General features: G+C 36.5%; 2 protein-coding genes across 8 annotated transcripts in view; one reads left to right on the forward strand and one right to left on the reverse strand.

Moving 5' to 3' along the window:
• Positions 1-26,271, reverse strand: part of fgf11b (fibroblast growth factor 11b) — an 86,869-nt gene extending 60,598 nt beyond the window's left edge. For both annotated transcript variants that reach the window (XR_015501114.1, XM_087270554.1), the window contains exon 1: positions 25,345-26,271. Coding sequence is in view for 1 of the 2 variants with exons in the window: in XM_087270554.1 (XP_087126680.1) it covers positions 25,345-25,537 (193 nt within the window). In the remaining variant the exon portion in view is untranslated. The remainder of the gene's footprint in view (positions 1-25,344) is intronic.
• The window catches only part of nlgn2b (neuroligin 2b), a 333,407-nt gene that overhangs the window by 82,783 nt on the left and 223,559 nt on the right, over positions 1-27,065 (forward strand). For all 6 annotated transcript variants that reach the window (XM_087268665.1, XM_087268672.1, XM_087268666.1 and 3 more), the window contains one exon: positions 288-514. The gene's annotated coding sequence lies outside the window, so the exon portion shown is untranslated. The remainder of the gene's footprint in view (positions 1-287; positions 515-27,065) is intronic.

Consider the following 27,065-nt stretch of genomic DNA (forward strand, 5'->3'; position numbering starts at 1 on the left):
TCACTGAGCCACCGTGCCGCATTATTTATTCATTTATTTATTTTTCAACACTATAATCTTGATGCAGTTTTCTCTTCCAATCACAAAAGTTTACAATAGTAGGACAACAATAATTGCTTCTCTTGAGTCAATTGTTGTGGTTCCCCTTTCTGAAGGTCTTTTATTTTACGTGTCAGTTTTATTGGAAATGGATGCGCAGTTTGATTTTTCAGAGTGTTGCTTTGTTTGTTGATTCTGCAAGATTGTGTAATTTGACAATAGTGTTTTGCCTCTTTTTTTATTGGCAGATACAAACATTCAGAACATCTGTCCAGGCTTTCCTGCTCTGCTATAGCAAACACAAATAGAGTATTCAGAGCCTCTACATCATCATGGACAAGATGGTAGTTAAAAGCCATATGCATGCGACTTTGACAGTGATGAACTCTTCAAAGCTCACTTCATATTCAACACATCAGCGAGGCACTTTACCGCTGCGCCCGCCTCTGCAGACATCAGGAATAAAGCAACAGAGGTATTTTTTTCTGATGGTTATTGATTTATCTGGTGAGGAATAATCACTAAATGTTACAGATTTAGTTTATTATCCTCAGTGTGAAGTCATTATTTGCAATTTACCTTACCTTTTTGTGTACTAGAATATAAATTTTGACTTCAGCACACAAAAGTGTGAATACGTGTACTAACTCAATGTACTTAATGGAATAGTTCTTCTTACAGCGTTTATTTACACAGAGCTGGAGGAGAAAAAAATAGAAAGTTATATTTAATTCAGAGTAGTGTTAGAATGCAGTAGTGTAGATCACATTTTGGAGGTCAAATTTAGCTCTAGTTGCAGTTGTTTATTTGGGAGTTATTTGAATAACACATTTAGCGCCTCCACAGAGATATGGGGACAACATAAACTCTATTAAATGTGAATAAACACTTACAGTTTTGTTGTCTGTGATTATCAAATGAGGCTGTTTAAATGTTGACTTTATTTAAGCATATGCCTGATGCAAACGCTCTAAAATCTGTATTAGTTGCTGTGTAGCTTGCTGTGTGGATTGTAGACCCTTGCAGTAAAAAAAAAAAAAAAAAACTACTCAAGCTTCACATTACTGTAGCAACATGCAATGTTTTGTTTGTTTGTGAGGGATGAGGTGCAGAGAAAACGTACTTTACAATATCATAATTTATTAAAGCCTAATAAGCATACAGTATATATTTTTCTAAAAAATCTTTTCCGATTGGATTATGAAATTATTTTGATAGACTATGTAGACTACATTTTGATAAAACATTTTTTTTTTTTTTGATAATATGCACCATTTAGTTGTCTCTTGATAGGTATTTTACCACTGTGATTTCTGGAATACTTTTGTCACATATTGGTTTTTGTTTTGTCTAGTTAGAAAGAAAGTATGCTATTTTTTCAATCTTCATTCTTACAGTGTAAAACATATCATGTTGATTAACAGATTGCATATTTTATGATTCGAAAGTGTTTCATAATCAAAGGATGCTGACAGTAATGCTCGTTTTCTATGGAAATTTCAAATGTCACTCAGAGGTTTTTGCATCTGAACTGTTGTGACTTTTATTGACATTTCAGTAGTCTGAAATTCGATTCGTACAAATTTATATGATTTTATCCATAAGAAAACGTACAATTATTTTTAAACAATTACTTAGAGTTTTCACATTAACAATTTAAAGCAGTACTCTTCTTCCTCTTAGCCAACTCCAAAATATGTAATTAATAAAAATGGCAGCCATATAATTTTGAGTCAATCCAGACTTTCAGAGATCACAATGAAGAAATAAAGTGACGCACACTGTAAACAAATTAACAGGTTCCGTATTTTGTGATTCACAAGTGTTTTCCAATTATCTATGGTTGTGAATTGCATTATGATGCAATTAGATGATTTTGATGTTAAAATTTTAACTGTTCAGTTTAGCAAAGTGACTTTTATTGACATTTTTAAAGTCTGAAATAATATGTGTAGGAAATAATAATAATCAGTCTTAAAGCAGCTCCCAGCTGTGTGAGTGTAATCAGTCTTGATCTGGAACAGGTGTGTGTGTGGTGCATGCCTGGAACTTGTAGTCCATATACCAGCAGATTTGTAGTCCGTTAGTGATCTGCACAGGTTGGATTGCTGGTGACCGTGACAATAATGTACAACACCAACCCAGGTAATATATCACTTTAATCTATTAAAAATGTTCATAAAAGTAACTTTTTTTTTTTTTACTTTTTAAGGTTAAAAGTTGTTGGAAGAAAGATCAAGGTCCCATAATGCAATTTAAAAGCATAAATCAATGGGGAAAAATAAAACATGAATCACAAAATATGGAACACATGTTATACTTAGGCTTTTTTTTGTAATTGCACAGAGGCAATACATTGGTATCCTTTTTGAAAACTTGCATTTTAAGACAACAACAGGCCCACTAAAACAATGTTTTCAACTAAAAATATTCTGCATTTTGTGGATGTAAAGTATTACAATTTGTTTATAAAATTTTCCCCACTTTATTGATACTCTAGCAGAGCAGTTTACTGTATACTCTGCCGTGTTATCGATATTGCTGGTGTCATTTTTTGACCTGGAAAAGGAAATATTAGCAATTCCTCTCGTTCTTTCTCGTTCTGTCTCAGCACCCAGCTCCCAGTGATCCCCCTTTCACCCCCAGCTTTGTCTAATTTAATCTCACGCATCAATGACTTTTAATTAATATGATTGGCTGAGGAATTCTTGTACTGTTACATGGTATTTTCCTGCTTTTCGGAAAGTGGCACACTCAAGGGAAATAAACATCAAACATACACGAGACATGCAAACCAACAGTCCTCTCTAAACCAGCAATCCTCTCTGTACAACCAACTCCACCGGGAGCAGAATTAGGCAATGTTGGCATTATTAGACAAGCATTGATATTCCCAACACTAGTGCAGTGATACAAATGCAGCAATGCTAATCATATTCCTGCTGGTGCTTTCCAGCTTTGCTTCTTGCTTATCTTTTGCCTCTTACAATATAACCACTACACACACTGTATTGTGCACTTACATAGAACTGTGCAAAAACCACTCAATATTTATACTCAAGTGAAAGTACTTTTGAAGTTTTTACTCAATTAGGAGCCAAGTATATGGGTGAAAATATAGTTGAGTACAAGTAAAAAAAAAAAAGTCTGGCGTAAAATTGTACTTAAGTATTAAAAGTAAAAAATTAGTTTGAGATTTGTATACTTAAAATGCACTAATTCCAATGCAATCTCACTCCAGTTTGTAACTTTTTTGATTTTGTGACTAAATTATTCTTATTTGTACATTTTATGATTTTTTTTCTTTTAAATATTCTCCTCTTTATCCTCCTTGGATGTTTCCAAAATTTGTATTTTTAAATGATAACATATGGATTGAACAAACACGCAGTGTAAAAGCATATTTGTAAATTATAGCAGTTTTCCATATTTTGTGATTTATGTTTTTATTTTTCCCTGTTTATTTATGCATTTGAATTGCATTATGTGACCTTGATCTTTCTTCCAACAACTTTTTACCTTAAAACATTTCGGAAAAGTGAATTTTATTAACACTTTTTATAGAATATAGGAAAAATTTGACATTGCGATATTTTGTTTTGCTGTGATATATTTTGCAATATGAATATAATTTCACCAGATGATTTGAAGAGCTCTATTCGGAAAGACCGAGATAAACACGTCTTTTTCGAAGAAAAAACAATATATATTACTATTTTATAAATTATAATTAAAACAAGTAAATAAACAGTTCTTTGTGGTTTTCTGGGGAGTTGAACAGTATTCATGTACAGAAATTGAACAATCAAACTTAAAATAACATTGCCATCATTGTACAGTATAAATTCATTCATTTATTCATTTTCTTTTCAGCTTAGTCCCTTTATTAATTAGGGGTCGCCACAGCAGAATGAACCGCCAACTTATCCAGTATATTTTTTACACAGTTTATGCCCTTCCTGCCGCAACCCAACACAGGGAAACACCCCTTCACTAGAGCTGCTCGATTCTGGATAAAATGAAAATCACGATTTTTTTTTTGCTTAAAATAAAGATCACGATTTTCTCACGATTCCGTAGATGTAAAATAAAAATTAGTATGAGTCGGCAGTTCTTATTGTTTTTTCTCAAAAATATGGTAAAACAACAATAATAATATTATCCCCTTTCACACAGTGATATCGGTAAATATCTGGAAAATTTCCAGAACGACTTTACCAGTATATTCAAACAAGCGCTGTTCACACAGGCGAGGACGTTACGGAAATTATCCGGAAAAGAGCATTCACACATCCATTCCAAAATACCGGTAAATTCTGACATCATTCACCACATGAGCTTTAAACGGCTACGCTTGTATTTGTAAACATTTGACTAAATTACAAACTCTGTGGGTGATCAATATTGTGAACAACTTTCGCAGGATCACTTTCGCATGTCGAGATGTTCATAATATGTGCGTGTGCAGGCGCTCACAGGCTGTTTCACAGGCACACGCAAAGCTTGAAGGTAAACAAACAACGGCTTATCATAAGCATCTCATCGATGATTATTTACACAGTTGGGATTAAGAAGAACAAATAAACGTTATCTGACTAACTTCTAGCAGCTAAATGTGTCTGGAAAAATATTCAAAGGCTTTGATTCTCACAAACCGCGCGGACGTAAATGCGTCTGACTGTTGTGATTGGCTAAAGCAGACGTCTCATGTCAGCACGTTCTAGACGTGGACGCGCTTATTACGGCAATCTTCCTTCTGCATTCACACAGCGCAGCATTCCGGCAAATTGCCGGTAATGTTACAACTTCTCTTTCCGGAAAATAGCCAGAACGAAATTGCCGGCAATTTTCCGGAAAGGTCTGTATGTGTGAAAGGGGCTATTATGTGTAGGTCGACTAGGTTTATAAATAATTCTATACTACTTATATTAATTCTGATGTTGAATTATGTTTAAGATATCGGCCTATGCTTGCAATCTGTCATTGACAACATTATAAGACCATTTAATTCACTGGTAAAATCAACATTATATAGGCTAGTGTAGTTATACTGACACTGTAAACATTTCTTTGTATGCACAACTGTGTGTTCGCTATGAAAGAAAAAACATATCAAATGCTTGTCGCAATCATAACTCTAAAATGCAATATGATTTTTCATATGGCGTGCTCACTTTCGGTTTCATTTTCACTGCCGTGTGCTGTTCATACTTCACGCGCGACTCTCAAACGATCACTCTGTGCCACAAACTAATTATTATTAACAACTTAATTACCTGTTACACGCAACATATGCAGGTTCTGTTCACTAAAGTAGTCGCGTGCACGTCTATAATTAAGTAAAGCGCACACCGTCTTCTTTGTGGTAACAGCTCACGGTCAGCAGCTCACGTCACGTGTGATTTCCTGGCCGTGAATACAGCATTATATGAGGACAAATATGACATTTTTAGGTGAATTATACCTTATAAATACAGTATATGAGTCTTTCAACATCATTTGGAGGTGTCCATGTCGCTGAGCAATGTATGTGAAACAATGAAAAGACTCGTGCAGCCGCCTTTGCTTCTCTCCTGAACTTGAAAATATGATTGACAAAATCGTAGAAATGCTGGATTAATATCGTCTAGGGGGTCGAATCAAGATTGCGATCTTTTTCGATTAATTGTGCAGCTCTACTATACAGGCTTACATTCACACACACATACACTACGGCTAATTTAACTTATTCAATTCAGTTTACCTTTACTGCATGTCCTTGGACTGTGGGGAAAACTGGAGTACCTGTAGAAAACCCACGCAAACACAGGGATAACATGCAAACTCCACACAGAAATGCCAACTAAACCAGCCAGGGCTTGAACCAACAACATTCTTGCTGTGAGGCGATCGGGCTACCCACTGTGCCACCGTACTAATACAATTTTTTTATAATATCTTCATCTTTTAATCTTTAATAAATGTTCAGATCATGCATCAATGGGATTATTGCAGATACGCACATTGCGATATCAATGCCAAAACGATATATTAAAGTACAAAAACCTTATAATAAACTGTGAGTGTGGTTTATACATAGTCCAGGTAATCAATGAAGATGAGTTTCAGCTAGTGATGGCTAATGTGAAATATTAACTAGTGATTCAAAGCATCAGTCATTTCAGAAGCGTTTTGTGACCTGGCAATAATGCGTTTGACTGACAGCGTCGAAAAAAACCTCTGTCATGTAGCCTAGTGGGACCGTGTGTGTGCACAGTATAACTGTGCTGCAAATTACCCGAGTTTGAATCCTGTCTTAAAAATGACGTACAAATACAAATATTTTAAAGTTATGACTTGATTTTTTTTTCACTGTTACTTTTTAATGACCAAACAAGAAATTTTCATTCAGATGTCAGACCGATGTTAAAACAAAACATGTTACAAGAACAGAGCATTTAAAAAACGAACATCAATTGCTGCATCTCCCTGGATTCTAAACCATTATCTCTGGAACTCTCACTGGGTCACTAAATAATTTCAAGCATCAATTCCACTATGTGGGGTTTAATACCTCAATTTGCTTAACTGTTTCTTTGCTGATGCAGAGTAATACATAAAAATGACCAATAAGTGTTGAAACATTTCGAAGCTTTGACACATTTGCTTCGACTATTTTAATGTTTCATAGAGCCTCGCTTTTCCCACCACTAGTTTCAGCTGTGTGTGTGTGTCAGTGTCCGGATGACTGCCAGCTGTGGCAGGAGTGATCAGAGCAATTACTTCTAGGATTTGTAGTTCGGTTCAGTGTTCTCCAGCAATCTGCAACTACTAGATTACTGGTGATCATAATACAAGGTCCCATAATGCAATTTACAACTGTACAAAAACGGAAAACATTTGTAAATCACCTGTTAATCAAAAGATATTTTTTACAGTGATGGTCACTTTATTACCTCATTGTCAACTGAAATTCTGGTATGACTTAAGAGCATTTGATGTCCTTTTATTAATGCCATGTTTTGGGGTGGCAGAATAAGAAAAATACTGTTTTAAATTGTGAATGTGAAAACACAATAAGTTATTGTTAAAAAAAATATTATATACTTTTTTTTTAAGAATTCATATGAATCATCCACTTATTTATACATAAAATAACATATGAAATAGCAACATGAGATGGAACTGCCACCTTCCACTGAAGCTTCTCAAAGTCAGAAGATGCAATAGCCAACATGAAGACTCCACGTGTTCATTCAATTATGTGTGTGTGTGTGTGTGTGTGTGTGTGTGTGTGTGTGTGTGTGTGGTCTGATCAGTCACACTCTAGCAGAGCCAAAAGTCGCAGCCTATTTTCCTGCTGGTGTTCATGAGATCGATGGAGGTTAACTGTCAAGTAACCCTTGGTGTATGTGCATGGTTGGTGTTTTTTGTGTGCGAGGACAGAGTGTCTGGTACAGTGCGGTGTGCTGCTTTATAGCTGTGAGATGCCGGCTTACCCCGTAATGATAAGAGAGTGCAGAGTAATTACAGGCGCTGCTTCAGCGAGCAGCCAAGGGCATCTGTGACTCCCCTTCCTGACTAAGGCCAAACTACCAGGGCTTCCCTCAACCTTTATTAGGACTCCCCACCAGTCCCCTCTTCCTCTCTCTCTCTCTCTTTGCTGTCTCTCGTTCTCTGCATCTCTCAGCAGTTTTTCCTCTCTTATCTCTCCTTCGCATTTCTCATTCTTCTTTCGCTCTTGTACTTCGTTTCTTCCTTCTCCATCAGATCTTCGCTCTCAGTCTGTCCTCTTATCTTAGCCATTTCTTCTTCTTTCATTCTCTCTGTTGCAGGGGTTTTCAAAACAGTGGGTCTCCTGGCAAACACCCATGTCAGATTTTAAGAGACACCGACGCATCATGTAGGATGAAAAACAATAGCAAAAAGGTTTAGTTAAGTTTTAGTGTAGTTGTAATAAAATTTTTACAATTCTGCTATGTGTGTATTTAAATGTGAGCCAATTGGTGCCTTAAATTATTTGAAATGTGTTGAGTTTAGTTTAGTTCAGTTTGGTTGTGCACAAAACAAAACAATCCTTTGGCATTTTTTTCTTTTATCTCAATTTCACCATGTGAAAGCGTTTTTTAGTTTTTCCTCATTCAGTTTTTTTTTTAAGTGTTCATTTGGCCCAAAACCAAAAATATAATAATAGTTTTTACATTTGTTTAATTGAAGTTGGTGTGCTGTTTGGTAATGTTCTTAGGTAATTGATTTCCACAATTAAATGCCTCAAAATGGAAATTCTGTCATCATTTACTCACTCTCCACTTGTTACAAATATGTTGTTTCAAATATGTTGTTGAGTTTGTTTCTTTTGTTAAATACAAATAAAGCAATTTTAAACAATGTTGGAAACCTGTAGCTTCTGACTTCTATACTAGAGAAATAAAGTTAGTGTGGAAGTCTAAGGCTACTGGCTTTTCAAACAATTAACTAAGACTTTTAGCCCGATACACTACTTATTTGCTGCATATTAATGATTGGTATAGTAAGCTGGTAGTTGTTTTTAGGAATTGGATTGGGATCTAGAATAAGATCATACTTTATATGAAATTAAGAAATCAGATCATACTTTATAAGTACTAATAAACAGCCAATATCCTAATAAAAGGCAGTTAATAAGCCAGTAATTTAAAGTGGGGATTGGTATTTAAACTAAAGTGTTTCCAAAAAAAGACAAAAATGCTGAGGGAAAAGATTCATTTTATTCAGTGTAGTCAAAACATAGAGTGGAAGTTATTTCCATGCATGTTCTAGTGTTTGAAATCAAGGTTATTGTGTTTTTTAAGGTATGTAGAAATAATTTAAATGGTAATGGAGATACAGTACAAGGAATGGAATGTTTTTTTAATTTCTTAAAATATTACCAATAATTTATAAATAAATAAAAGTATAGTGAACCCCTTATAAATTTACATTCAAAAGACATTTTGTTCTCTTCAAATTATTCATTAAAGTTTCTATACACAAATTACTTAAATTTGCCCTCATTATACCTGCAGAATCCCTTCATTCTATAGGTCATTGTTGCAATATTTTACAATACATGGCAATATTTTAGCATAACAGTTTTATACTGCTCAGCATCATTGTTTTGGTCACAATGAAGTCCATTTTACTGAAATGTTTACCCGTTGAAGCTTATCCATTCATGTTGTCTGCAGCCTGACACAATCAAAATTTGTAATATGAGAAGTGCTAATAAATGTCACTGTTTTATTCAGTAATTCTGTCTCTCTAAATCTATTTCAGCAGAAACGTAACCTTAAATACTGAATTGCTCTCAGGTCAGAATGAAATATATATTCCTGCCTGATTGATAATATTGTTCCAGGACCCTCAAAGATTGTTGACATCAAGTAACATGTTTTACTTTCCATTTTTAAAGACACAGTTGGTTACAATCCCTTTTAAGTTTCTGTATTCTATTGAAAATCAGTAACCATTGACAAAGTAGGAGAAACAAATACTATTGAAGTCATTGGTTATATGTTTCCAGTTTTCTTCAAAACACCATTTTTGTGTTCAGCAGAAGAAAGAAAGTGAAGGGTGAGTAAATGATGAAAGAATTTTCAGTCTTTAACATGTCTAATTATGTGTGACACTGTCCGTATGATCTCTTCACATCATTTCCTTTTATTTCAGTCTGTATGTTACAATCGCTCTCAGCAGAAGCGAAAATGGCAGGAATAAGTAAAGTAGACACACACGTGACTTGCACTTGAATGGCTTTCAAAACAATTATATTTCTAATGCCACGTTAAGACCCAACTGGGCAAACATTACCAAGTGTTTTTGGGTATTAATCTTTTGGGGGTCAATACTCGGACTCTTCAATCTTTCTGCGTTGCATGTTTGACATGACCTTGTCAGCATGATTTTGTGACCTCAAGGGAGTGTCCGTTGAGATGACAGCCACATCCCATTCCATCATTGTTTACCGTCAATTGACAAAACCAGAGGTTGAAAGTATGGATAAACGCTGATTATAGCAAGCAACTCGACGTACTGTGAAGCAGGTTGCTGATTGCACAAAATTTAAATGAAAGCTGATTTTACATGCCGGTTGGGTTTCGGTGCTCGCGCTCGGTGGATGTGTTATATGTTACTTTAAAGCAATCTGACTCTCTGGGATAACAGCCCAACAGTAATGGAGCTTTGCCCACTCGTGACGTCAACACAAAGCACTTAAGTGCTTAGAAATTACTGAGGTAAATGTCTACCTTTTCTGACTGCTACTTCTTATCCTCTGCCCCTTCTAACACACACACGTACACACACACACAATGTTCTTTTGTGTGTCTCCCTCTTGTTAGAGGTCAAACTCAATCTGTCCTTGTCAGGTTTAATCAAAGTATCCACAAATTCAATTTCAGCTGCTGTGTGAGAGAGGCTATTAAGGCATTCTTTGTCATTCGCAATGTCATTAGGCTGTGAGACAAGAGGGCAGGGGGGGTGTTTCCGATTCTGATGCATTTACTCATGATTTTAGGGTAAATAAAGCCCAAGTGCTCTCCGTCAGTACCTGGAGGTGCCACAATCCCTTTACTTTATGAGACGTGATATGTGAGACATGAACAGTAAAATTGAGGCTGTAACAAATTCTCACTCTATTGGAATTATTGTGCTTCAGAATGTCATACTGCAAAAATCGTTAGGCGATGTTCACACTGCAGCCAAATGTGGCTTGATTCAGTTTTTTTGCCCACATGTGACTGTGTGAGGTAATGACAGTGTGAACAGTCCAAACTACATGAAATCTGGTTTTTCTAGTTAAGATTTGTGCCACTTTTATATGTAGTATTAAATCAGACACAGATCTGATGTTTTGCAATCCGACCGAACGGTTATGTCGAATTTCATGTGAATTTTAAATAATCTTTGAGTGACATGCGTCACCATTCTGTGCTGCAAACATCATCTGTTCCTCAGGAGCATAGTAGAATGGAAAACAAGGCAACTACTTTACCACAGAAACTTGGTTGTTCATTTAAAAAAAAGATTTTGAAGGCAAAACTATTGCTTCTAATTAACGATTGGGGCATAGGTTGATTGCAAAGCTGAAGAGCGTTGGGTGGTGTTGCGGATAGGAAATCAGTGCACAAAGGAGAGGCACTTTCATTTTAAGGATCAACTTTCTCTCTTAGAGAAAGGGTAAAAAGGGTAACCAAACCCCCCCCCCTCTTATACACATGCCTGTTGTTTATAACAAAGTAAAATGAATTAACTCAGATAACAGAGATAAACCAACTCCGCCTTCACAGTTTAGTCTGCTGCTGCTCATTAACCCTTGATGAGTTCACTACACCGGTGGTCAGAAAGACGCACACCGCTGTTTTCATAAATCACAAGTGATCAGTATTTTCAATAGCAATTTACTTATTTTAAGTTTTAAATCGGGAAATACACATTAGTAGAAGCAGAACAGCTCTTTACAGTTTATGAAATACACCACAGTTGTCTGGGAAAAGGGCCATAAACATATTAAGCATGTTTTGACAACGTGCTTACCTCATACAGTATACACATTGTGTGCATAATTAGACATTTTATGCTGTCCATACTTTTGCGCATGTGGGTCAGTTTAGGATCATAATTTGTTCACACTGCAAATCTGATATTACATTTATAACAACATTGTGAACAGCTATGTAAAAAAAAAAATCTGATTTAAGCACTAAGCCTAGCAGTGTGAAAGTAGCTTTAAACAGTATTTTTTTTTTTTTTTTTTTTGCTTTTTGGAAGAAACAATTAACAATTCAAACATTTAACTGTTGGCTTATTATCTGCCTATTATTTATATATGAACTGTTTTTGCCAATCTGCACACAATCTGAAGTGAATACAGGTACTTGTATTGGCCTGTCTGCAGTCCCGACCTGTCTCCAATAAAGAATGTGTGGCACATTTTGAAGCTTTTTTTTCTAAAGTTTTTTTTTTTATTTATTTAGTCAAATTTAAAAAAAAAAAGTTTTCTGATTTTATTTCTGACTTGCTAGTTAAAACTGATAAATAATAATTATTGGAGAGTTCACACAATTAACTATTAGCTTATTATCTGCTTATTATTTATATATTCACTGTTTTCTGCAAAAACACTAAAAACAAAACTTAATATCAGATTATTTTAAGTAGCAATTCACACTACTAACTATTGACTTATTATCTGTCTTGTTGTTCAGAAATTTACTGTTTATTAGTGCTTATAAAGTATGATATTATCTTCTACATCTCTAATAATCCCTAATCATACTTAATACCTAAACTCACCACCTTACAAATTAGTAGTTTATTAAGCTACAGGTCATTGTTAGTGGTTTGTTAATAGTGTCAGTTGTATACATTAAATGAAGTGTGATCAAAACCAAAAGATTTTAGGTAACACTTTAAAATAACGGATGTATTTTTAACTAACAGGAACAAACAATGAACAATACATGTATTCTTCATCAACGTTAATGAAAATAAAGTTGTTCTTTGTTAGTTCAGGTTAACTCACAGTGCATTAACTAATGTTAACAAGCAAAATTTTGGATTATAATAATGCATTAGCAAATGACAAACAATCATAAATAAATGCTGTAGAAGATTGTTCACACTTAGTTCATGTTAATAAATACATTAGGTAATGTAAAAAATAAAAGTAAAATAAATATAAATAAAAAGATAATAAATACATAATCATTCATTCACTTTCTTGTCGGCTTATTCCCTTGATTATTCTGAGGTCGCCACAGCGGAATGAACTTCCAACTTATCCAGCAAATTTTTTACGCAGCAGATGCCCTTCCAGCCGCAACCCATCATTCGAGGATTGAACCAGCGACCCAACAACCTTCTTGCTGTTAAGCGACAGCACTACATACTGCGCCACTGCGTCGCCAATAAATACATAAATCATTTAAATACAATAAATAATGGACCATTATTTTAAAGTGTTGACGAATTTTGTTAGAATTCTTTATCTGTATGACTGGTCTTACTATTTACAATGTGTTTGATATATATTTCATTGGCCCATATTGTACTGTCAGGTTTTTGATACTGTATTGTATTGTATCATGCTGACTTTAAAAAGATTCAAACCACAGATAACATCTACAGAATACAAATACATAAGCGCTATTATGTTTATACATGCAGATATTGTTGCTACAGGGTTGTATCTTATATTAAAGTGTTATTTTCTCTAAAAAGCTCAAATTCAGTGCCATAAACAAAATGCTTCATAAAGAAAAAGCCTTCTTTATTCCTCTTCTGCTAAGCTCTGCTTCCCCTACTAAATTCAAATATTTTTGACGCAAAAATCAGCTTTGCAAAACTAATTTATTGGTTCAATATATGTCGCTTTTCATTTAAATGAGATGTTTTATCAACATTTTTTTTTTGTTTTTGTTAAAAAATAGGATATATGACTCCAGAATGAATTCCCTCATACTAATCACAGGCTAGCATTTATCTCAGTTCTGCCTTCTCTCTGATCTCTCTCAGGCAAATTCAGTCTTAATCTGATCTCTTCCAAACTGATGGAAATTTTTTTCTTTTTTACAATCCACTAAGTCCAACACTTCAACCCAGAGGCATAGATGCAGCACTGAAATAAACCTTCAAAACAAAAGCATCAATCCCTTCAGCTTTAATTATCTTTTCATCTGGAATTAAATTCTTGATAGATTATGAAACCCTTCCCAATCTTTAGTTGTGTAACTGCATAAGCTGTTGTTTGTATGTTTGGCATCCTCATTTTCAACAAAAGAGTCTCGGAAATTCGTTTGGCTGCTGTTGCAGCCGCAAAACTAATCGGATATTCATTTCATACAGATGGTTGTGAGCAGTGATTGCTGCAGCTGAGATTTGTCAGGATTGTAGCTCTCAGGACAGCTGAATGGGATGGCGTTTTTGGAGTTTCTTGTGTTTTTGGTCATGTGAAGTAAATCTTCAGTCTTTAAAAGAAGTCTGTGAATATAGGGCATAATGTACTATAATTCCCTATATTGATTTGTTTAAAATATTGAATTACACAATTCTTTGTGTTGTGTATGTAAACAAAAATGACAATTCTGTCTTACATTCAATTCAGTTCAATTCAAGTTTACTTGTGTAGCACTTTTCACAATATATTTTTCTTTATGTTGTGTATGTAAACTTAAACGGATGTCACCACTAAATGACAATTCTTTGGAATTTCCAATTTTCACAGTATTTATTGTTTTTATTCATTTTTATAAATACATCTTTATTTTGTTAACGTACTTACACTTCATTTGTTCCTAACCTTTTTAAGTTTCTTATAAAAATTATACATTGATAAATGCTGGAAATTGGTAGCCATTAACTTACATGTTTTTTTTTCCAATTGGTGTCAAGGGTTTTACCAACATTGTTCAGAATATATTTATTTGAACTCAACTGGAAAAATATTATAAAGCTTTGGAACCACTTGTAAATGATGATATTTGGTGAACTTTTCCTGTAACAAAATGTATCAGCTAAATTATGTGGGTCGATGTCTCAACACTTGTAGTTTGGACCTTTATGTCTGGACCAAAATGGAGAATATTATATTGAATCCTGGTTCGCTTGCCATTCAGACTGTCATTTTTTGGATCAAAATGTTATTTGAGAACTTGCTAAGCTAAATGCCAGTTATAAATATATATGCCTGTACATAAGATATTTTTTATCAACTGAGAGCTCATATAGCTTACACTGTAAAAGTAGCATTCTGATATATCTTGTTTTTTGTTAAAAAAAAAAAAAAGTTAAATCCAATAATCCAATGTTGCGCTTCACTCAAATCTGAGGTTATTTAATAGTGGATACTTGCCCAGCAAGCATTTTCTTTTTTAAAGATGAGAAATATATGTCTAATAGACGTCTAAAGTGTTAGTGAAACTCGAATAGATGTCTAAGAATAGGCCAAAATTTGACTAGTTATCAAATAAACAGAAATGAATGACTACACATATAAAGTTAGTCTGATTTGTCTATTTGACGACTATACTCTACTTTAGATTTTGGCTATTCTTAGATGTCCATTAGATTTTTCACTGACAGCCCAAGTTTAGCCTTGTTTTAGCCAAGCTGTCTACGTTTAGATGTCTATTAGATGTCTATTAAACACAAAATTGTTTGCTGGGTGGTCTGGTTGATTGGTGTGCACCATGGTTCGGGTGAAAGTGTTCACCCTTTTTCTAATATCCAATATTAACAGAGTTTGTTTTAACTGAACCAAACCTGCCTAGTGTTAACTCACCCTTAAATGTCAATTACTAGACTGACCTATCTGTAATCTGTCAAACATGTAATATGCTAATTATTTAATTAATAGACCTTGTGAAGGGAAACCGCAACCTTTTCATTCATTTTGGAAGGCCACTTACAGAGGATTGAACAGATTAATGCTGTTAGCTTGGAGAACGCCTTCGCTAATGCTAACACCAATAAAACGTGTGCAATAGGAGCCATTAGTCACATATGAGTTGTTTTCCTGCCACATTATTAGACTCATTCAGATAGTCAATCGCATATTATGCCACCGGCCCTGACTCCTGGATCAAGTGTTAACCGTCCAGTAACATGATGCCTGGATGCCTTTCATTTCTGTCATATTTACTTCTCGCTTCAATATTTCTGTTCGTTTCTCCCTCTAGTTTGGTCCAGAGGGACCTGAGAACAGCAACCTCGCAGTAGATCTATGGTTCATTTGTTCACTAACAAACTCATTAATGAACTCCATCTTAATGCATTAATTGCTTGAACAAGTGCTGTGTGCGAGCTTGGAGAGAGAACAAGATAAATTCTGTTTAATTGACTCTACCAGCGGTTTGATGATCAATACACTTTATACTGCATCACTTATGGAAGAAGAATATTGTTTTAAAATTGACAAAGAATGCTCATAAATATTACATTTTGAGGATATATTATATAAAAAAATTATCTTTTACAACATTTCTTATCGTCCCCCCTCCCCCCCCCATTTGAAGAGGCTGAAAACTAAATCTCTTATGCATATTTTAATCAATATATTTATTATATCACATCAGCAATTTACAGAATCAGTTAAATTTGCAAGCAAATATATTTATATTAATATTTGCTAGACAGAACACTTACTGTAAATAAATGTTCACTCAATGCCTTGCAGTTTGGTATAATATAGTAAGGAAAGAATAAATAAATAAAAACTAAATAATAATCAAAATAAAAATATATATCAATACATTTTTAAGTACACATCGAAATCTTACATTTAGTTGTGGTCTACTGGTCCTCTGACTATGCATAGCAGACAAAGTGACAGTGGATATTTCTTTAGATTTAGACTCAGATTTTGCCAAATTATTTGTAATAACTTATAACTTGATAAGCCTTTGTAATGTTATATTTGTTGTGTGAAAGTTTCTGTATTTATTAATTTTGTGGTCATAACAGAAATTAGAGTAAAGTTTAGAATAGGTTAGTATGCTATTTCTTTCCAAAAAGGTTTGTGACTACTTCAGCATTCATCCCTGTATAATGTCTAACTCAGGCACATTATGGATACGTACCACTGTATACATTTTTGGAGAGCCCAAAATACGTCTCAGGAGGTACGTTTTTTGCAGGTTTTGTTTTCTTTTATTCACCAGAGTCCTATGTCTATGCTTTTTTCCGATCTCAAATTTCTTTTGCAAGTGGCATTTGTGCATGCTCTTCTCGTGTAAATCCCCCAGAGGCTGATTTACCAACCCACCCACTTCCTTCCATAAACCCAACCCATAGGGTTTTCAAAAGCACGGAGTGGCCAACCCACCACCTTCCCTAATCCAAACCGACAGTGTTTCTAAAAGTTATCCAGAAAATCCCTAACAACTACCTGATTTTTACCACGTTTTCAAATCTTACCACATTCTCACCCCATTATTTACTTGTTTATTTCATTTTTTGTGCATGTATTACCTTAACCCCGTCATTGCAGTCAACTTCTCTTCGCGAGTTACTGTGTTAACTCGTAACAACAGAAAAGCCATTCACACGGAGGTAACCGGTCAGTTGGTAGCGCGAAATGAAACAGAAGTCGTCGGTGACATCATACCGCCCCGTAGCATTCAATTTAAAAATGAAATGCAGCCATATGTACATCAGGCTGCATAATTTGCGCTCTCCAGAAATGTATACAGAGCTACGTATTTACAATGAGCCTTTGTTGCATTTGTCTTATTAATGTCTTCTGTGTGTTACTTCTTTATAAAAACTGAGGAGTGAAAGTCATACAGCTTATTAATAACTATAGAAAGTATGTAGTTACTGTATTAGAGCATAATAACTGCTACATACAGTTAACTTTATATATTATATACTGTATTTATGTCAATATCTCATACTTTAACTATCTGAAATGAACTAATCCTTCATGCAGTCGAAGTACGGGCTGCCAATTTTAATTTAACATACTCTCTGCCAGAACTTTTGCTTAATCATCAGTGATTTTTTCCCCTCCTGAATTCCCTCTGCATATGCCCTTCTATCTTTTGCAGTGACTCACTTTTTGCCGTTACACCTGCCTCTCCTCCTTTTTCTCCTTTCCCTTCCTCCGCTTCCTTTCCTTCCTTCCTTCCTCTCCCGCATTACTATCTCTTCCTCTTTCACTCACTCTTTCTTTCTGACCCCTGGCACTCTCAGTACTCAGATGAGAGGCTACCTAACACTGTGCAGTGTGATCAGGTGTTGTCGAGTAAGCGAGATAGACAGCCCATCTTCAGCGGTCAGCTTAATGCTGTCCTCCTCCAGTGCCACGTCCTCATGCCCTGAGCGACTCCTTTAGACCAAAGCCAGCAAGTAGAACTGCTGCATTCTCCTTCCTGCACATCTGCAGCAATCTCTTCTTCCTTGTTAGTCATTTGGAAGGTTTAAACATTGAAGGGAATTAACTTTTCCTTCAGCTACAATTCTCAGTTACTTGCCATTTTGTTGATTTACTAATTTATTTATTTATTTTTTGTCGTTGTTGTTGTTTTATTCAAATAAGGCACTCTGTATTTAGCACAAGTCGCTAAATCCTGACAGCTGTAATCCCACATAAGCACAGTCTTTAAAAGAAAACATGCATCATAAGCAGATTGCAACCTGAATCATTCCTCAGATTGTCTAAGATCTAATCAGAATGTAAACATACAAAGTTCAACTACAACTGTGGAGAAAAACACATCTCACTTGGCTGGTGGCAGGTGCTAATTCACCCCCCCCCCCCCCCAATGCTGTGAAAGAACTGATACTCAGCTACATTTACAAAGCAGCAGGTTTACATCTCTCATCTTTTTTTTAAGGACTTTTTACTTGATAATGTTTTAAAGGGATGGTCCAGAGTGTATTTTTAAGGCTTGGTTGTGTTTATAAGAAGCAAAGCAATGTGAGCGCATGCTTCATTTGTAAAAAAAAAATAAAAAAATAAAACACCTTATTTTTTCATATATCTTACTTTGATTACATACAATTAACATGAAAATGACGATGCGCGGTGTATGCGCGTGGTGAATGTGTTTAGCCTAAATCGTTTGTAATCTCACTAACCCAGATGTATTTTTTTGTAGCCCCCAAACTTTGTTCACTGTAGGGTTTGCGAAGCTAACTTTGTAAAAGCCAATGTCTCCCTTTGCATTGAACTTTAAGCATATTACATTCAGAGATGTTGTTTATGTTCACACAGTTACATTACACATCAAATAAAGTTTAAAATATGATATCATAGTGAACCATAGATATATACTTTTGATATCGCATAGGGACCCTGAGCATGCGTGAATAGTACCGCCATATTACAGCGCTCCCAGGATAAGTGTCAGTTAACCGCACTAGTCAAGACAGTGCTACTACGTAAAGATGCTGGACTTTAGCGCTGTCTACAAGTGTAGTAATGAGCAAACAAATTAAACAAAGCACAAAGGCAGAACATTTCATAGGTAAAATTTAGTTTTTTTTTCGATTTTGTATGTTCTGAACTTTTGTGCTAAACAGGTAGCGTTATTGAAGATAAAACAGTCACTTTCTGCATTCACCATAAGCCAAAGTAGCACCACTAACCACTAACAGGGTAGGCGACATCTAATGTATATATCTATGATAGTGGACCACCACTTAAAACCAAAACACTTTAAACACTTTTAATACTACAGTACATAGCATTTTTGCGACTGTAAAATCTGAAAATGGGTTACGAATTGAATGTTTTTTAAAAATTCCGCAATTGTTGTATTCATGTAAATACCTAAAAACAAGATTCTTTGAAAACAATGACATAATGTGAGTGCATGGTACATGTCTAGGGAGGTGTAGATTAAAGGCAAGCATGTGCAAACACACAACAATGGTGGAGTGCATGGTAGTGTTGTTGTTGCTCAAAGTGTTTGCTAATTCTTCATCTGCAAAGTGTGGATTTTACTTCACATTAGGCATAAGTATTTTACACACACAGCTAGTTTCATATAAAAATCCTAATGATTAGAGAATGAGACTTTTGATCGGAAGGTCTCAGGTACGAATCCCAGCTCCAGGGATTGTGAGTGGTAAGCGTGAATAACCAACACTCTCACCACCCTCAATACCATGGCTGAGGTTAGTCACCAGAGCAAGGTACCGATTCCCCCAACTGCTTTCCGGGCACTGCAATGGCCACCCAATTCTCTGGGTGTATGTTCACTGCTTAGTGTGCACTTAAAGAGTTGAATGCAGAAAATTAAATGCATGACTTCCAAGTATGTGACCATACTTGGCCAAAATCACAACTTAATCAACTTAAACCAGTAATTCTTTCTTGTAGGTACTGTTTGCTAACAGACAGCACCAAATACTGGCCTGGATGTGTAACACTTTTTGTGGATGTGTAAACATGGATCGTTTTGAAAAACATTGTCATGTAAATATGAAACTTAATCAAGGAAAAAACATTTCCTATGTTATTGTAGTGTAAACGTAGCCTTAAAGTGATTAAATATGATTATGTTCCATTTGTTTTTGTTTTTTAATGACCATATCCTAAATTGACTCGCTCTAAAAAAATTGCAACTGCAGTCTTTAAGAAACAAAGCCATCATCTCGTCAAAACCCTGTCAAGGAAGAAAAAGGTAATTGTGTTTACATTAGTTACTATTAAAGGATATCATGATCAATTAAATGCCTAAAAGAATATGTAAGTTATCACTCTTCAAAAACTAATCCAAGAGCTTTACACACTGCTCTGTAAGGGACATTGACTCAATAATTTCACACAATGTAAGCATGTCACTGAACAATACATTTACATGTGTCAGTCAGTTTGACCCTTGGTGGTTCTTGTACAGTTTGAGGAGTCTAGGTCTTCTACGTTGAGTCTAAAGGTCAGTCTACGTGGGAGTACTGTCAATACAATTGCATACTATAGGTATAGAAACAGTAACAAATGGTCTCAATGTTGACTATTATTCAAATAGACAGTATTCATTCCACTTCTGTAAGCTTCTGTGTATTGTAGAGGAGAATTGGAGGGTAGGCTGTCTGAGGGGTTTTCTCACTTGATAATAATCTATATTCTCTCTCTTTCTCTGCCTCTCTCCTCCTCTATAAGGAGATTTGTAGTTAAATAAAGCCAAATACTCCACAGAAGCCAAGTGCTCCATAAAACTGTAAAGGTGTAAAACAGCCTCTGCTATAAAGAGAATGAAGTGTGTACGTTTGTGTGCATGTGTGTGTGGTTTACGTTTCTATACAATCTCCACCTTGCGTGAAATTGGGCACTGGGCAAACTGAGAGGGTGATCATTGATTAATCAGTATACGTTAATGAGCTGCATCGATCGAGAGACCAGTAGACTCAGTGCCGACCTTAGAGGGTGTGAGACCAATACGCCATCTTACAGCAGCAAGGGAACCCATCCTGAACCAGACACTCTGAGAGACAGATGCGAAGGTTGTTGTGGGTACAGCAGGAGCTTGACATTGTTATGATGGATGTCTATGGATCACTGACCTGACAATGCAACAGTGATCCCATGATCCCACACTGCTGTGGCTATGTGACGCCTACTAATTTGTCAATTTTTGTCTGCTTCAGTTCACCCAAAGCACTATGAATTGCATTTTAAACCGCAACTCTAAGAAGTGTCTTCTTGGGCCATTTAGAAGGACTTCTAATGCAATATCAGGTCAAATCATTATTTTCGTAACTACTTGTGTTAGTGGCTAATTTGTAAAAATTTGTGGAATCTCATTTATACCAAAGGTTCTTTAAGGCAAGACATTTTACATGGCAGCCATCTTTGCTTTTTTCCAGGTTGCCAAAGATTATTGAATTGACTTTCGAATGAGACGTTAAATCGAGGTCCTGACTCTCTGTGATCATTAAAAATCCCAGTGCACTTCTCGTAAAGAATGAGGGTTTAACCCTGGTGTCCTGGCAAAATTCCCTTCATCCGCCCTTACCCATCATGGCCTCCCAATCTTTCCCATCTACCATATTGTCTCTATCACTGTCTCTCCACTCCACCAATAGCTAGAGTGTAGTAAGCGAACTGGCGCCATTGTCTTGTGGCTGCCGTTGCATCTTCCAAGTAAATGCTGCACACTGATGGTGGTATAAAGAAACCCCCTCTCATGATTGTGAATTGCTTTGGGTGTATGGCTATATACAACAAATGTGCTATATAAATACACTTTACATGACAATCAAAGGGAACGAGATCATGACACCAACCTCATTTATGGTTGTTTTACACATTATCATCCTCTGATTAATGCCTCATACAATCGCGCTGGTCTTCTGAAGTAATTCCCAACTTTGTCTTGGCAAAACTTCTCCCAAAATGACAGTGGCCCCTTTGTTTACAAGTTTGTGGGTGTTTGAGTAGTGACATATGTTTGATAGGACAGACTGTAGAAATATTTATCATGTCTGTGAATCAAATATTCCCTGAGATTCCAGTGCATTTGAGTGAGCCCAGAGGATTAACAACAATTGCAAAAACTATTGTAAAGAGCACACGGATGGTCTCCCAGAGAATTGTCAATGTATAGTCATCAATTATTGGCTCCTGTACTAGTAGGCAGAGCCTAAATAATCGTTACACTTTTTCCCATTCAAAACTATATGAGTAACACGTCTTATGTCTATACCAACCCAGGCTTACAAGGAAACATAACTATTTTATGTCTTGTCGGAAAGTGGCTAATTCATACAAATTCGATTTCATTAATTAATATGATTTTTATAGTAATAATTCCTTTAATTTACAAGTGTTGGAGGGGAATCTCCTCATCCACCACTAGTGTGCAGCATCCACCTGGATGACACGACAGCAGCCATATTGTGCCAGACTGCACACCACACATCAGCTGATTGGTGGAGAGACAGAGTGATGAAGCCAATTATGATAAAGTGATGTTTAGGAGGTCACAATGGACAGTGGGCAGATTTGTCCAGGATACCGGGGTTAAACCCCTACTCTTTTTCTAAGGTCATCCTAGGATTTTTAATGACCACAGAGTTTCAGGACGATTTAACATCTCATCCGAAAGATGGATAATAGATATATCTGTTTATGATTTTTAAAAGGCAGCATGCCCACCACTAACCCTACACCTCCCTAGAGATTGAACATTATACAAAACATACTATGAGCGTTGTACTAAAATATACAAATTAGATTGTTCAAAGTAACACAAATTAGCCACCAAATCTCAATTAGTTGCAAAATGCTACATGATTATGTGGTATATACATAACTCTAGCAATCCCCTATTGGTTCATTCACACACAGTAGTATTGGCCAATCAGAAGTATTTCCTAATCCATGTAAGAACGTGCATAGTGTGCCCTAGCTTGCCTCTGGTATACTGTGCAATTATGAAAGCTTATAATTCTCCCCATCCTCCCCTAGCACCACATACCTTACAGGAGTTTTACTTCTTTTATAGCATCTACTTTTCCTTATCTTGATTAAACTGAACTGAATATTGTTTTCTTGCTCTACATCTGCAACATCATTAGCAGCAGCATCATAGTAAATCTTGTCCTCCAAATTCAAGCTCATGTGTTTTCCACACCCATATCAATAAACACTGATTGAAATATTTGTCAAAGAGTTGACATGACTGAATATATATTTTGGTCCCATTTATATTAAGTGGTATTAACTAATATGTACTTACATAGGAATTAATAGTTTGTTACAATATACTTATTGTGTAAATACATGTATTTACTGTGTACTTATGCTTGATTAAATACATGTATGTAACTACATCTGTAGTTAACTTTTGTAATTACATTTGTAAATGCACTGTTCACCATCTCTTACACCTTAACCCACCCTAAACCTACCCATGCCACCAAACCTGTCCATAACTCAACCTCTATTCCAACTCAAAAGCACCACAAATGTTCTCAAATACATTATAAACACAGTAAGTACATTGTATTTATTTTTTTGATGTAAGTACATAGTAGTTAGGGACACTTAATATAAAGTGGGACCTATATTTTAGTGTGATCCCTTTAGGTCCACTCCTGAAGATACACATCAGTGAGGGCCTGAACAGATCACACCAAAACATACAGATGAGATTTCCTTGAGATTTTCATTCATATGAATTAGCTACTGATTCGCCAATATGAAAAATAGTTGCTAGGATTTCCCTGCACAAAGACTGTAGTGTTTTGCTGCTTAATATGCTTCATAACTATCTTAACCAATGAAATATAACTCATCTCCCAGCTAGCTGTCAGTGGGTTTAAGATTCAACATCTACAGTACCTGGAAGCACAAACAAGGCCTTGTTAACCATCCAAACCTTGACCCCTGGAGGTAGATAAGCTGTAAATAAACACTAACCAGCATATACTTGTCTAGATTAGAATGGCAGCAAGTTTGTACAGTACAGCACATCAGGGTTATACAGGATAAGACCTGCAGTTGAAATTTCACCTGTGCTAGGATTGCAATATTTGATGCCTGAGCCAGTATTTGAGTGTGTTTTCATGTGCCAAAATATATTTGCATTTCAGTATGTCCCTAAACCACATTATGCTAACGGTACTGGAGCGTAATGTGATAATGTGTTCAGCAGATATCAAAGGAATGTAAATATTACAGAATATGGTCCCAGGAGCAGGACGGGCTATCAGCGTTACTTCAGTATCATAAAAATACATGCACACGCTCCCTCTTTCACATCTATTTCTGTTTATACTCATATTTTTCTGATGATTGCGGTGAGGCGCATTGCATGTTCATTGGTGAGAGAAGCGGATAAAGAGGCAGATTAATATCCCTGGCTATATTCATTTTCGTTTATGTACAAAACACCCACTCTCTCTGTCTCACTCTCAAACACTCACTCACTCACTGAGTAAGCTTTTCCTCTTTACCCCTTTTTATTTAGTTTGACAGTTCTGTTATTCAATATGCAATTATTCAGTCTCATTCTTTGGCATCAAATGTAATAAGCATTTGATTAATAGCTTTACCCTAAAAAACTTGCAATCAATTGACAACAAACAGAGGTGTTTTGGCTTTAGAAAAACTGCTAGTCAGAGTTGTGGACACTGATGTTTTGCATTTTTGCCCTGTAGGTTGACATAACAATAGCAAAGCTTCAGTCTCAGTATCAGTGCTGTAATCAGAGAGCATGCTGTTTTTTTTTTTTCTTCTGTTTGGCCAGTGGCAAGGTTACCGGAACTAAAACATGGCCGGAATCCAACGTCTTTTGGCTCCACTGAGTAACACTCTTTTTATAAAACATAATTAACATCAGTTATTACAATGCAGACATACTTGTCCAAGTGTGAACATGGAAGAGATGATGTGTCTCGAGGTAGTAATTAGCATCCTAAGGGCAGGTCTTAATGCAACCCAGAATAGCCTGTGCATGTGGGACGCGTTCAAAGACTGTAAATCACACCTTATAAAGGGCTTGCCTCTTCCGGCTTTGTTCATGTCATAAAATAGCAGTCAACCCCCTTCTTCCCTTATAAAAGTCTGAATAAATCCCATAATGCTGCAATTTAATGAGCTTAGCATTTCTCTCCTTTAGATGACCTATGGAGCATTGCTTTGGAGAGGCAACTGTATTTCAGAGCAGAGTGTATTTCAGGACTTTGTCCCAGTCAGTTTGAAACCGGGAGCCAAGAAAAATGACATCAGTGTGCAACTTTAGATCAAAACTTTTTACAGTTTGCTCTTTGGTGCTCTGGGAAAGCAGCTTATGTTTGATTTTTAATTGTTGCCAGTTGTTTAAAGTGGATAAAATATGAATTTACAGATGGACCTACCTGGTCTTTTGTCCGTTCTTCCTCTTCGACCGCCACATAGTCGTACTTTAGATATAAGAACAAGAATTTGTTTCTGGCAAAGGGACTTGTTGCTCTTAGGGCAAGGCTTGCGTTTATTTGCTATCGGCCGGTTGGCCTGGTCGTCCTTGACTGCCCGTTTTTGTCTGATGAGAGAACTGGCAAGAGCTGCCATCTTCCCCCCTCTCACCTTTGGGAGGGGGGTCTCTGTTTGCTTAGGAGACCCTCTCTGGATGCAATTGTCTTTTTATAAGCAGCACAAAGAGATAAATGTCAAAGGTCAAACCTCGCAGGGTGAGGCAAGAATTCAGGTAGTTTCCTCACGTTGTCCTGTGTTTCCCTCCAGTAAGGGAAGAGGCTAAGTTCTGGTCCACTCACAACCTGTCCATGGTTTGTCCTTCATCATGTTTGTTTTACTAAAAACATTTTGACACCCCAACAAATCCGTAAATTGTAAATCGATGCAGTCACATTTCCACCAAAAAATACAGAAAGAAGCTGACAAAGTCATCGTTGCGACATTGCCGACATATTCGCCCCCCCTCTTCTCACTTCCCCTCCCCTTGTGTCTTGATCCTGAAGACGAAAACACTGACAACGCTAAAGTTTAGCACACAAATGATAAGCTTTCTCACCCGCACACGGCTGGTCCTCACAGAAACTTCTTCAGTCTCCACCAGCAGAATTTATTCGGGATAAATTCAGGAGCAGATCCTGTCAGGAATGGGCAGATGGTCAGCCTGCAGTCCCTATGGCTAACTTTAGTTGTGCTGGGTGGTGGGGGGAGAAAAAAATAATAATCTGGAGTGGTAATCCTGCGCTCCCACGTCCAGAGGCACTTCTGCTTCAGCTGCTGGGACGGACAAAGCCCTGAGTCGCAGGACGGGAGCCGGCAAAAGAAGAATGGACTCCGAGAAATTTCCCTTCTGCCTCTTCTGGCACACGCTATCTCTCCCCACAGCCCTACATTACCCCCCCTCACCCCAAAGCCAGCGAGCGTGCGTGTGTGGGTGTGTGCGCAAATCCAGCGGCTACCACCAGTAAAGGTGACATTCATGAGAGAACAAGTGAGGGAGGGAGAGCGAGAGCGATTGAGTGAGGGGAAAGAGAGCGAGTGAGTGTAAAAGAGAGTGGGAGAAGAACAAGAATGATGAATGAGAACAATGGAGGAGAGAAAACAGAAAGATGAAGGGAGAGAAAAAGAGGAGGGTGAGAGAGAGTTAACGCTTCTGTTCTTCCTTCACTCCGTCGTGTCTGTCCTTGATGGGTAGAGTGGAGGAGAGAGAGAGAGAGCTTAAGGTGCCAGTGGTGACAGTTTTCAGTCACCTCAGGAAGAACATTGTGCATTCTGAGTCAGTTATCGCTGCCAAATTCACACACTCTCACATACATTTATCCCCCTCTCCCGCTTCTCTCTCTCTGATACACACATCCCTGTGTACACAATCACTTTTAGGGGATTAGGAGTGTACCACTTTTATTGGTTTAGTGTTCAGTTTCGTGCAGTCCTCGCACTTGGAGTGCTTCATGTTTACGAAGGTTTACAAACAGAAAGACTTTCTCCGTCTTTTTCACTAACCTCTTTTCTCATTTACTTTATTGCTCTGGTTTCTTAGTCTCAAAGCTCTCTTTTTTCTGCCACTGTATTCCCCCCCACCCCTCGATTCTTCTTTCTGACATCACTGCAGTTTCGCTTTATCTCA

This window comes from Danio rerio, chromosome 10 (genome assembly GCF_052040795.2).
Source record: "Danio rerio strain M-AB ecotype USA chromosome 10, GRCz13ab, whole genome shotgun sequence".
Taxonomy (NCBI): domain Eukaryota; kingdom Metazoa; phylum Chordata; class Actinopteri; order Cypriniformes; family Danionidae; genus Danio; species Danio rerio.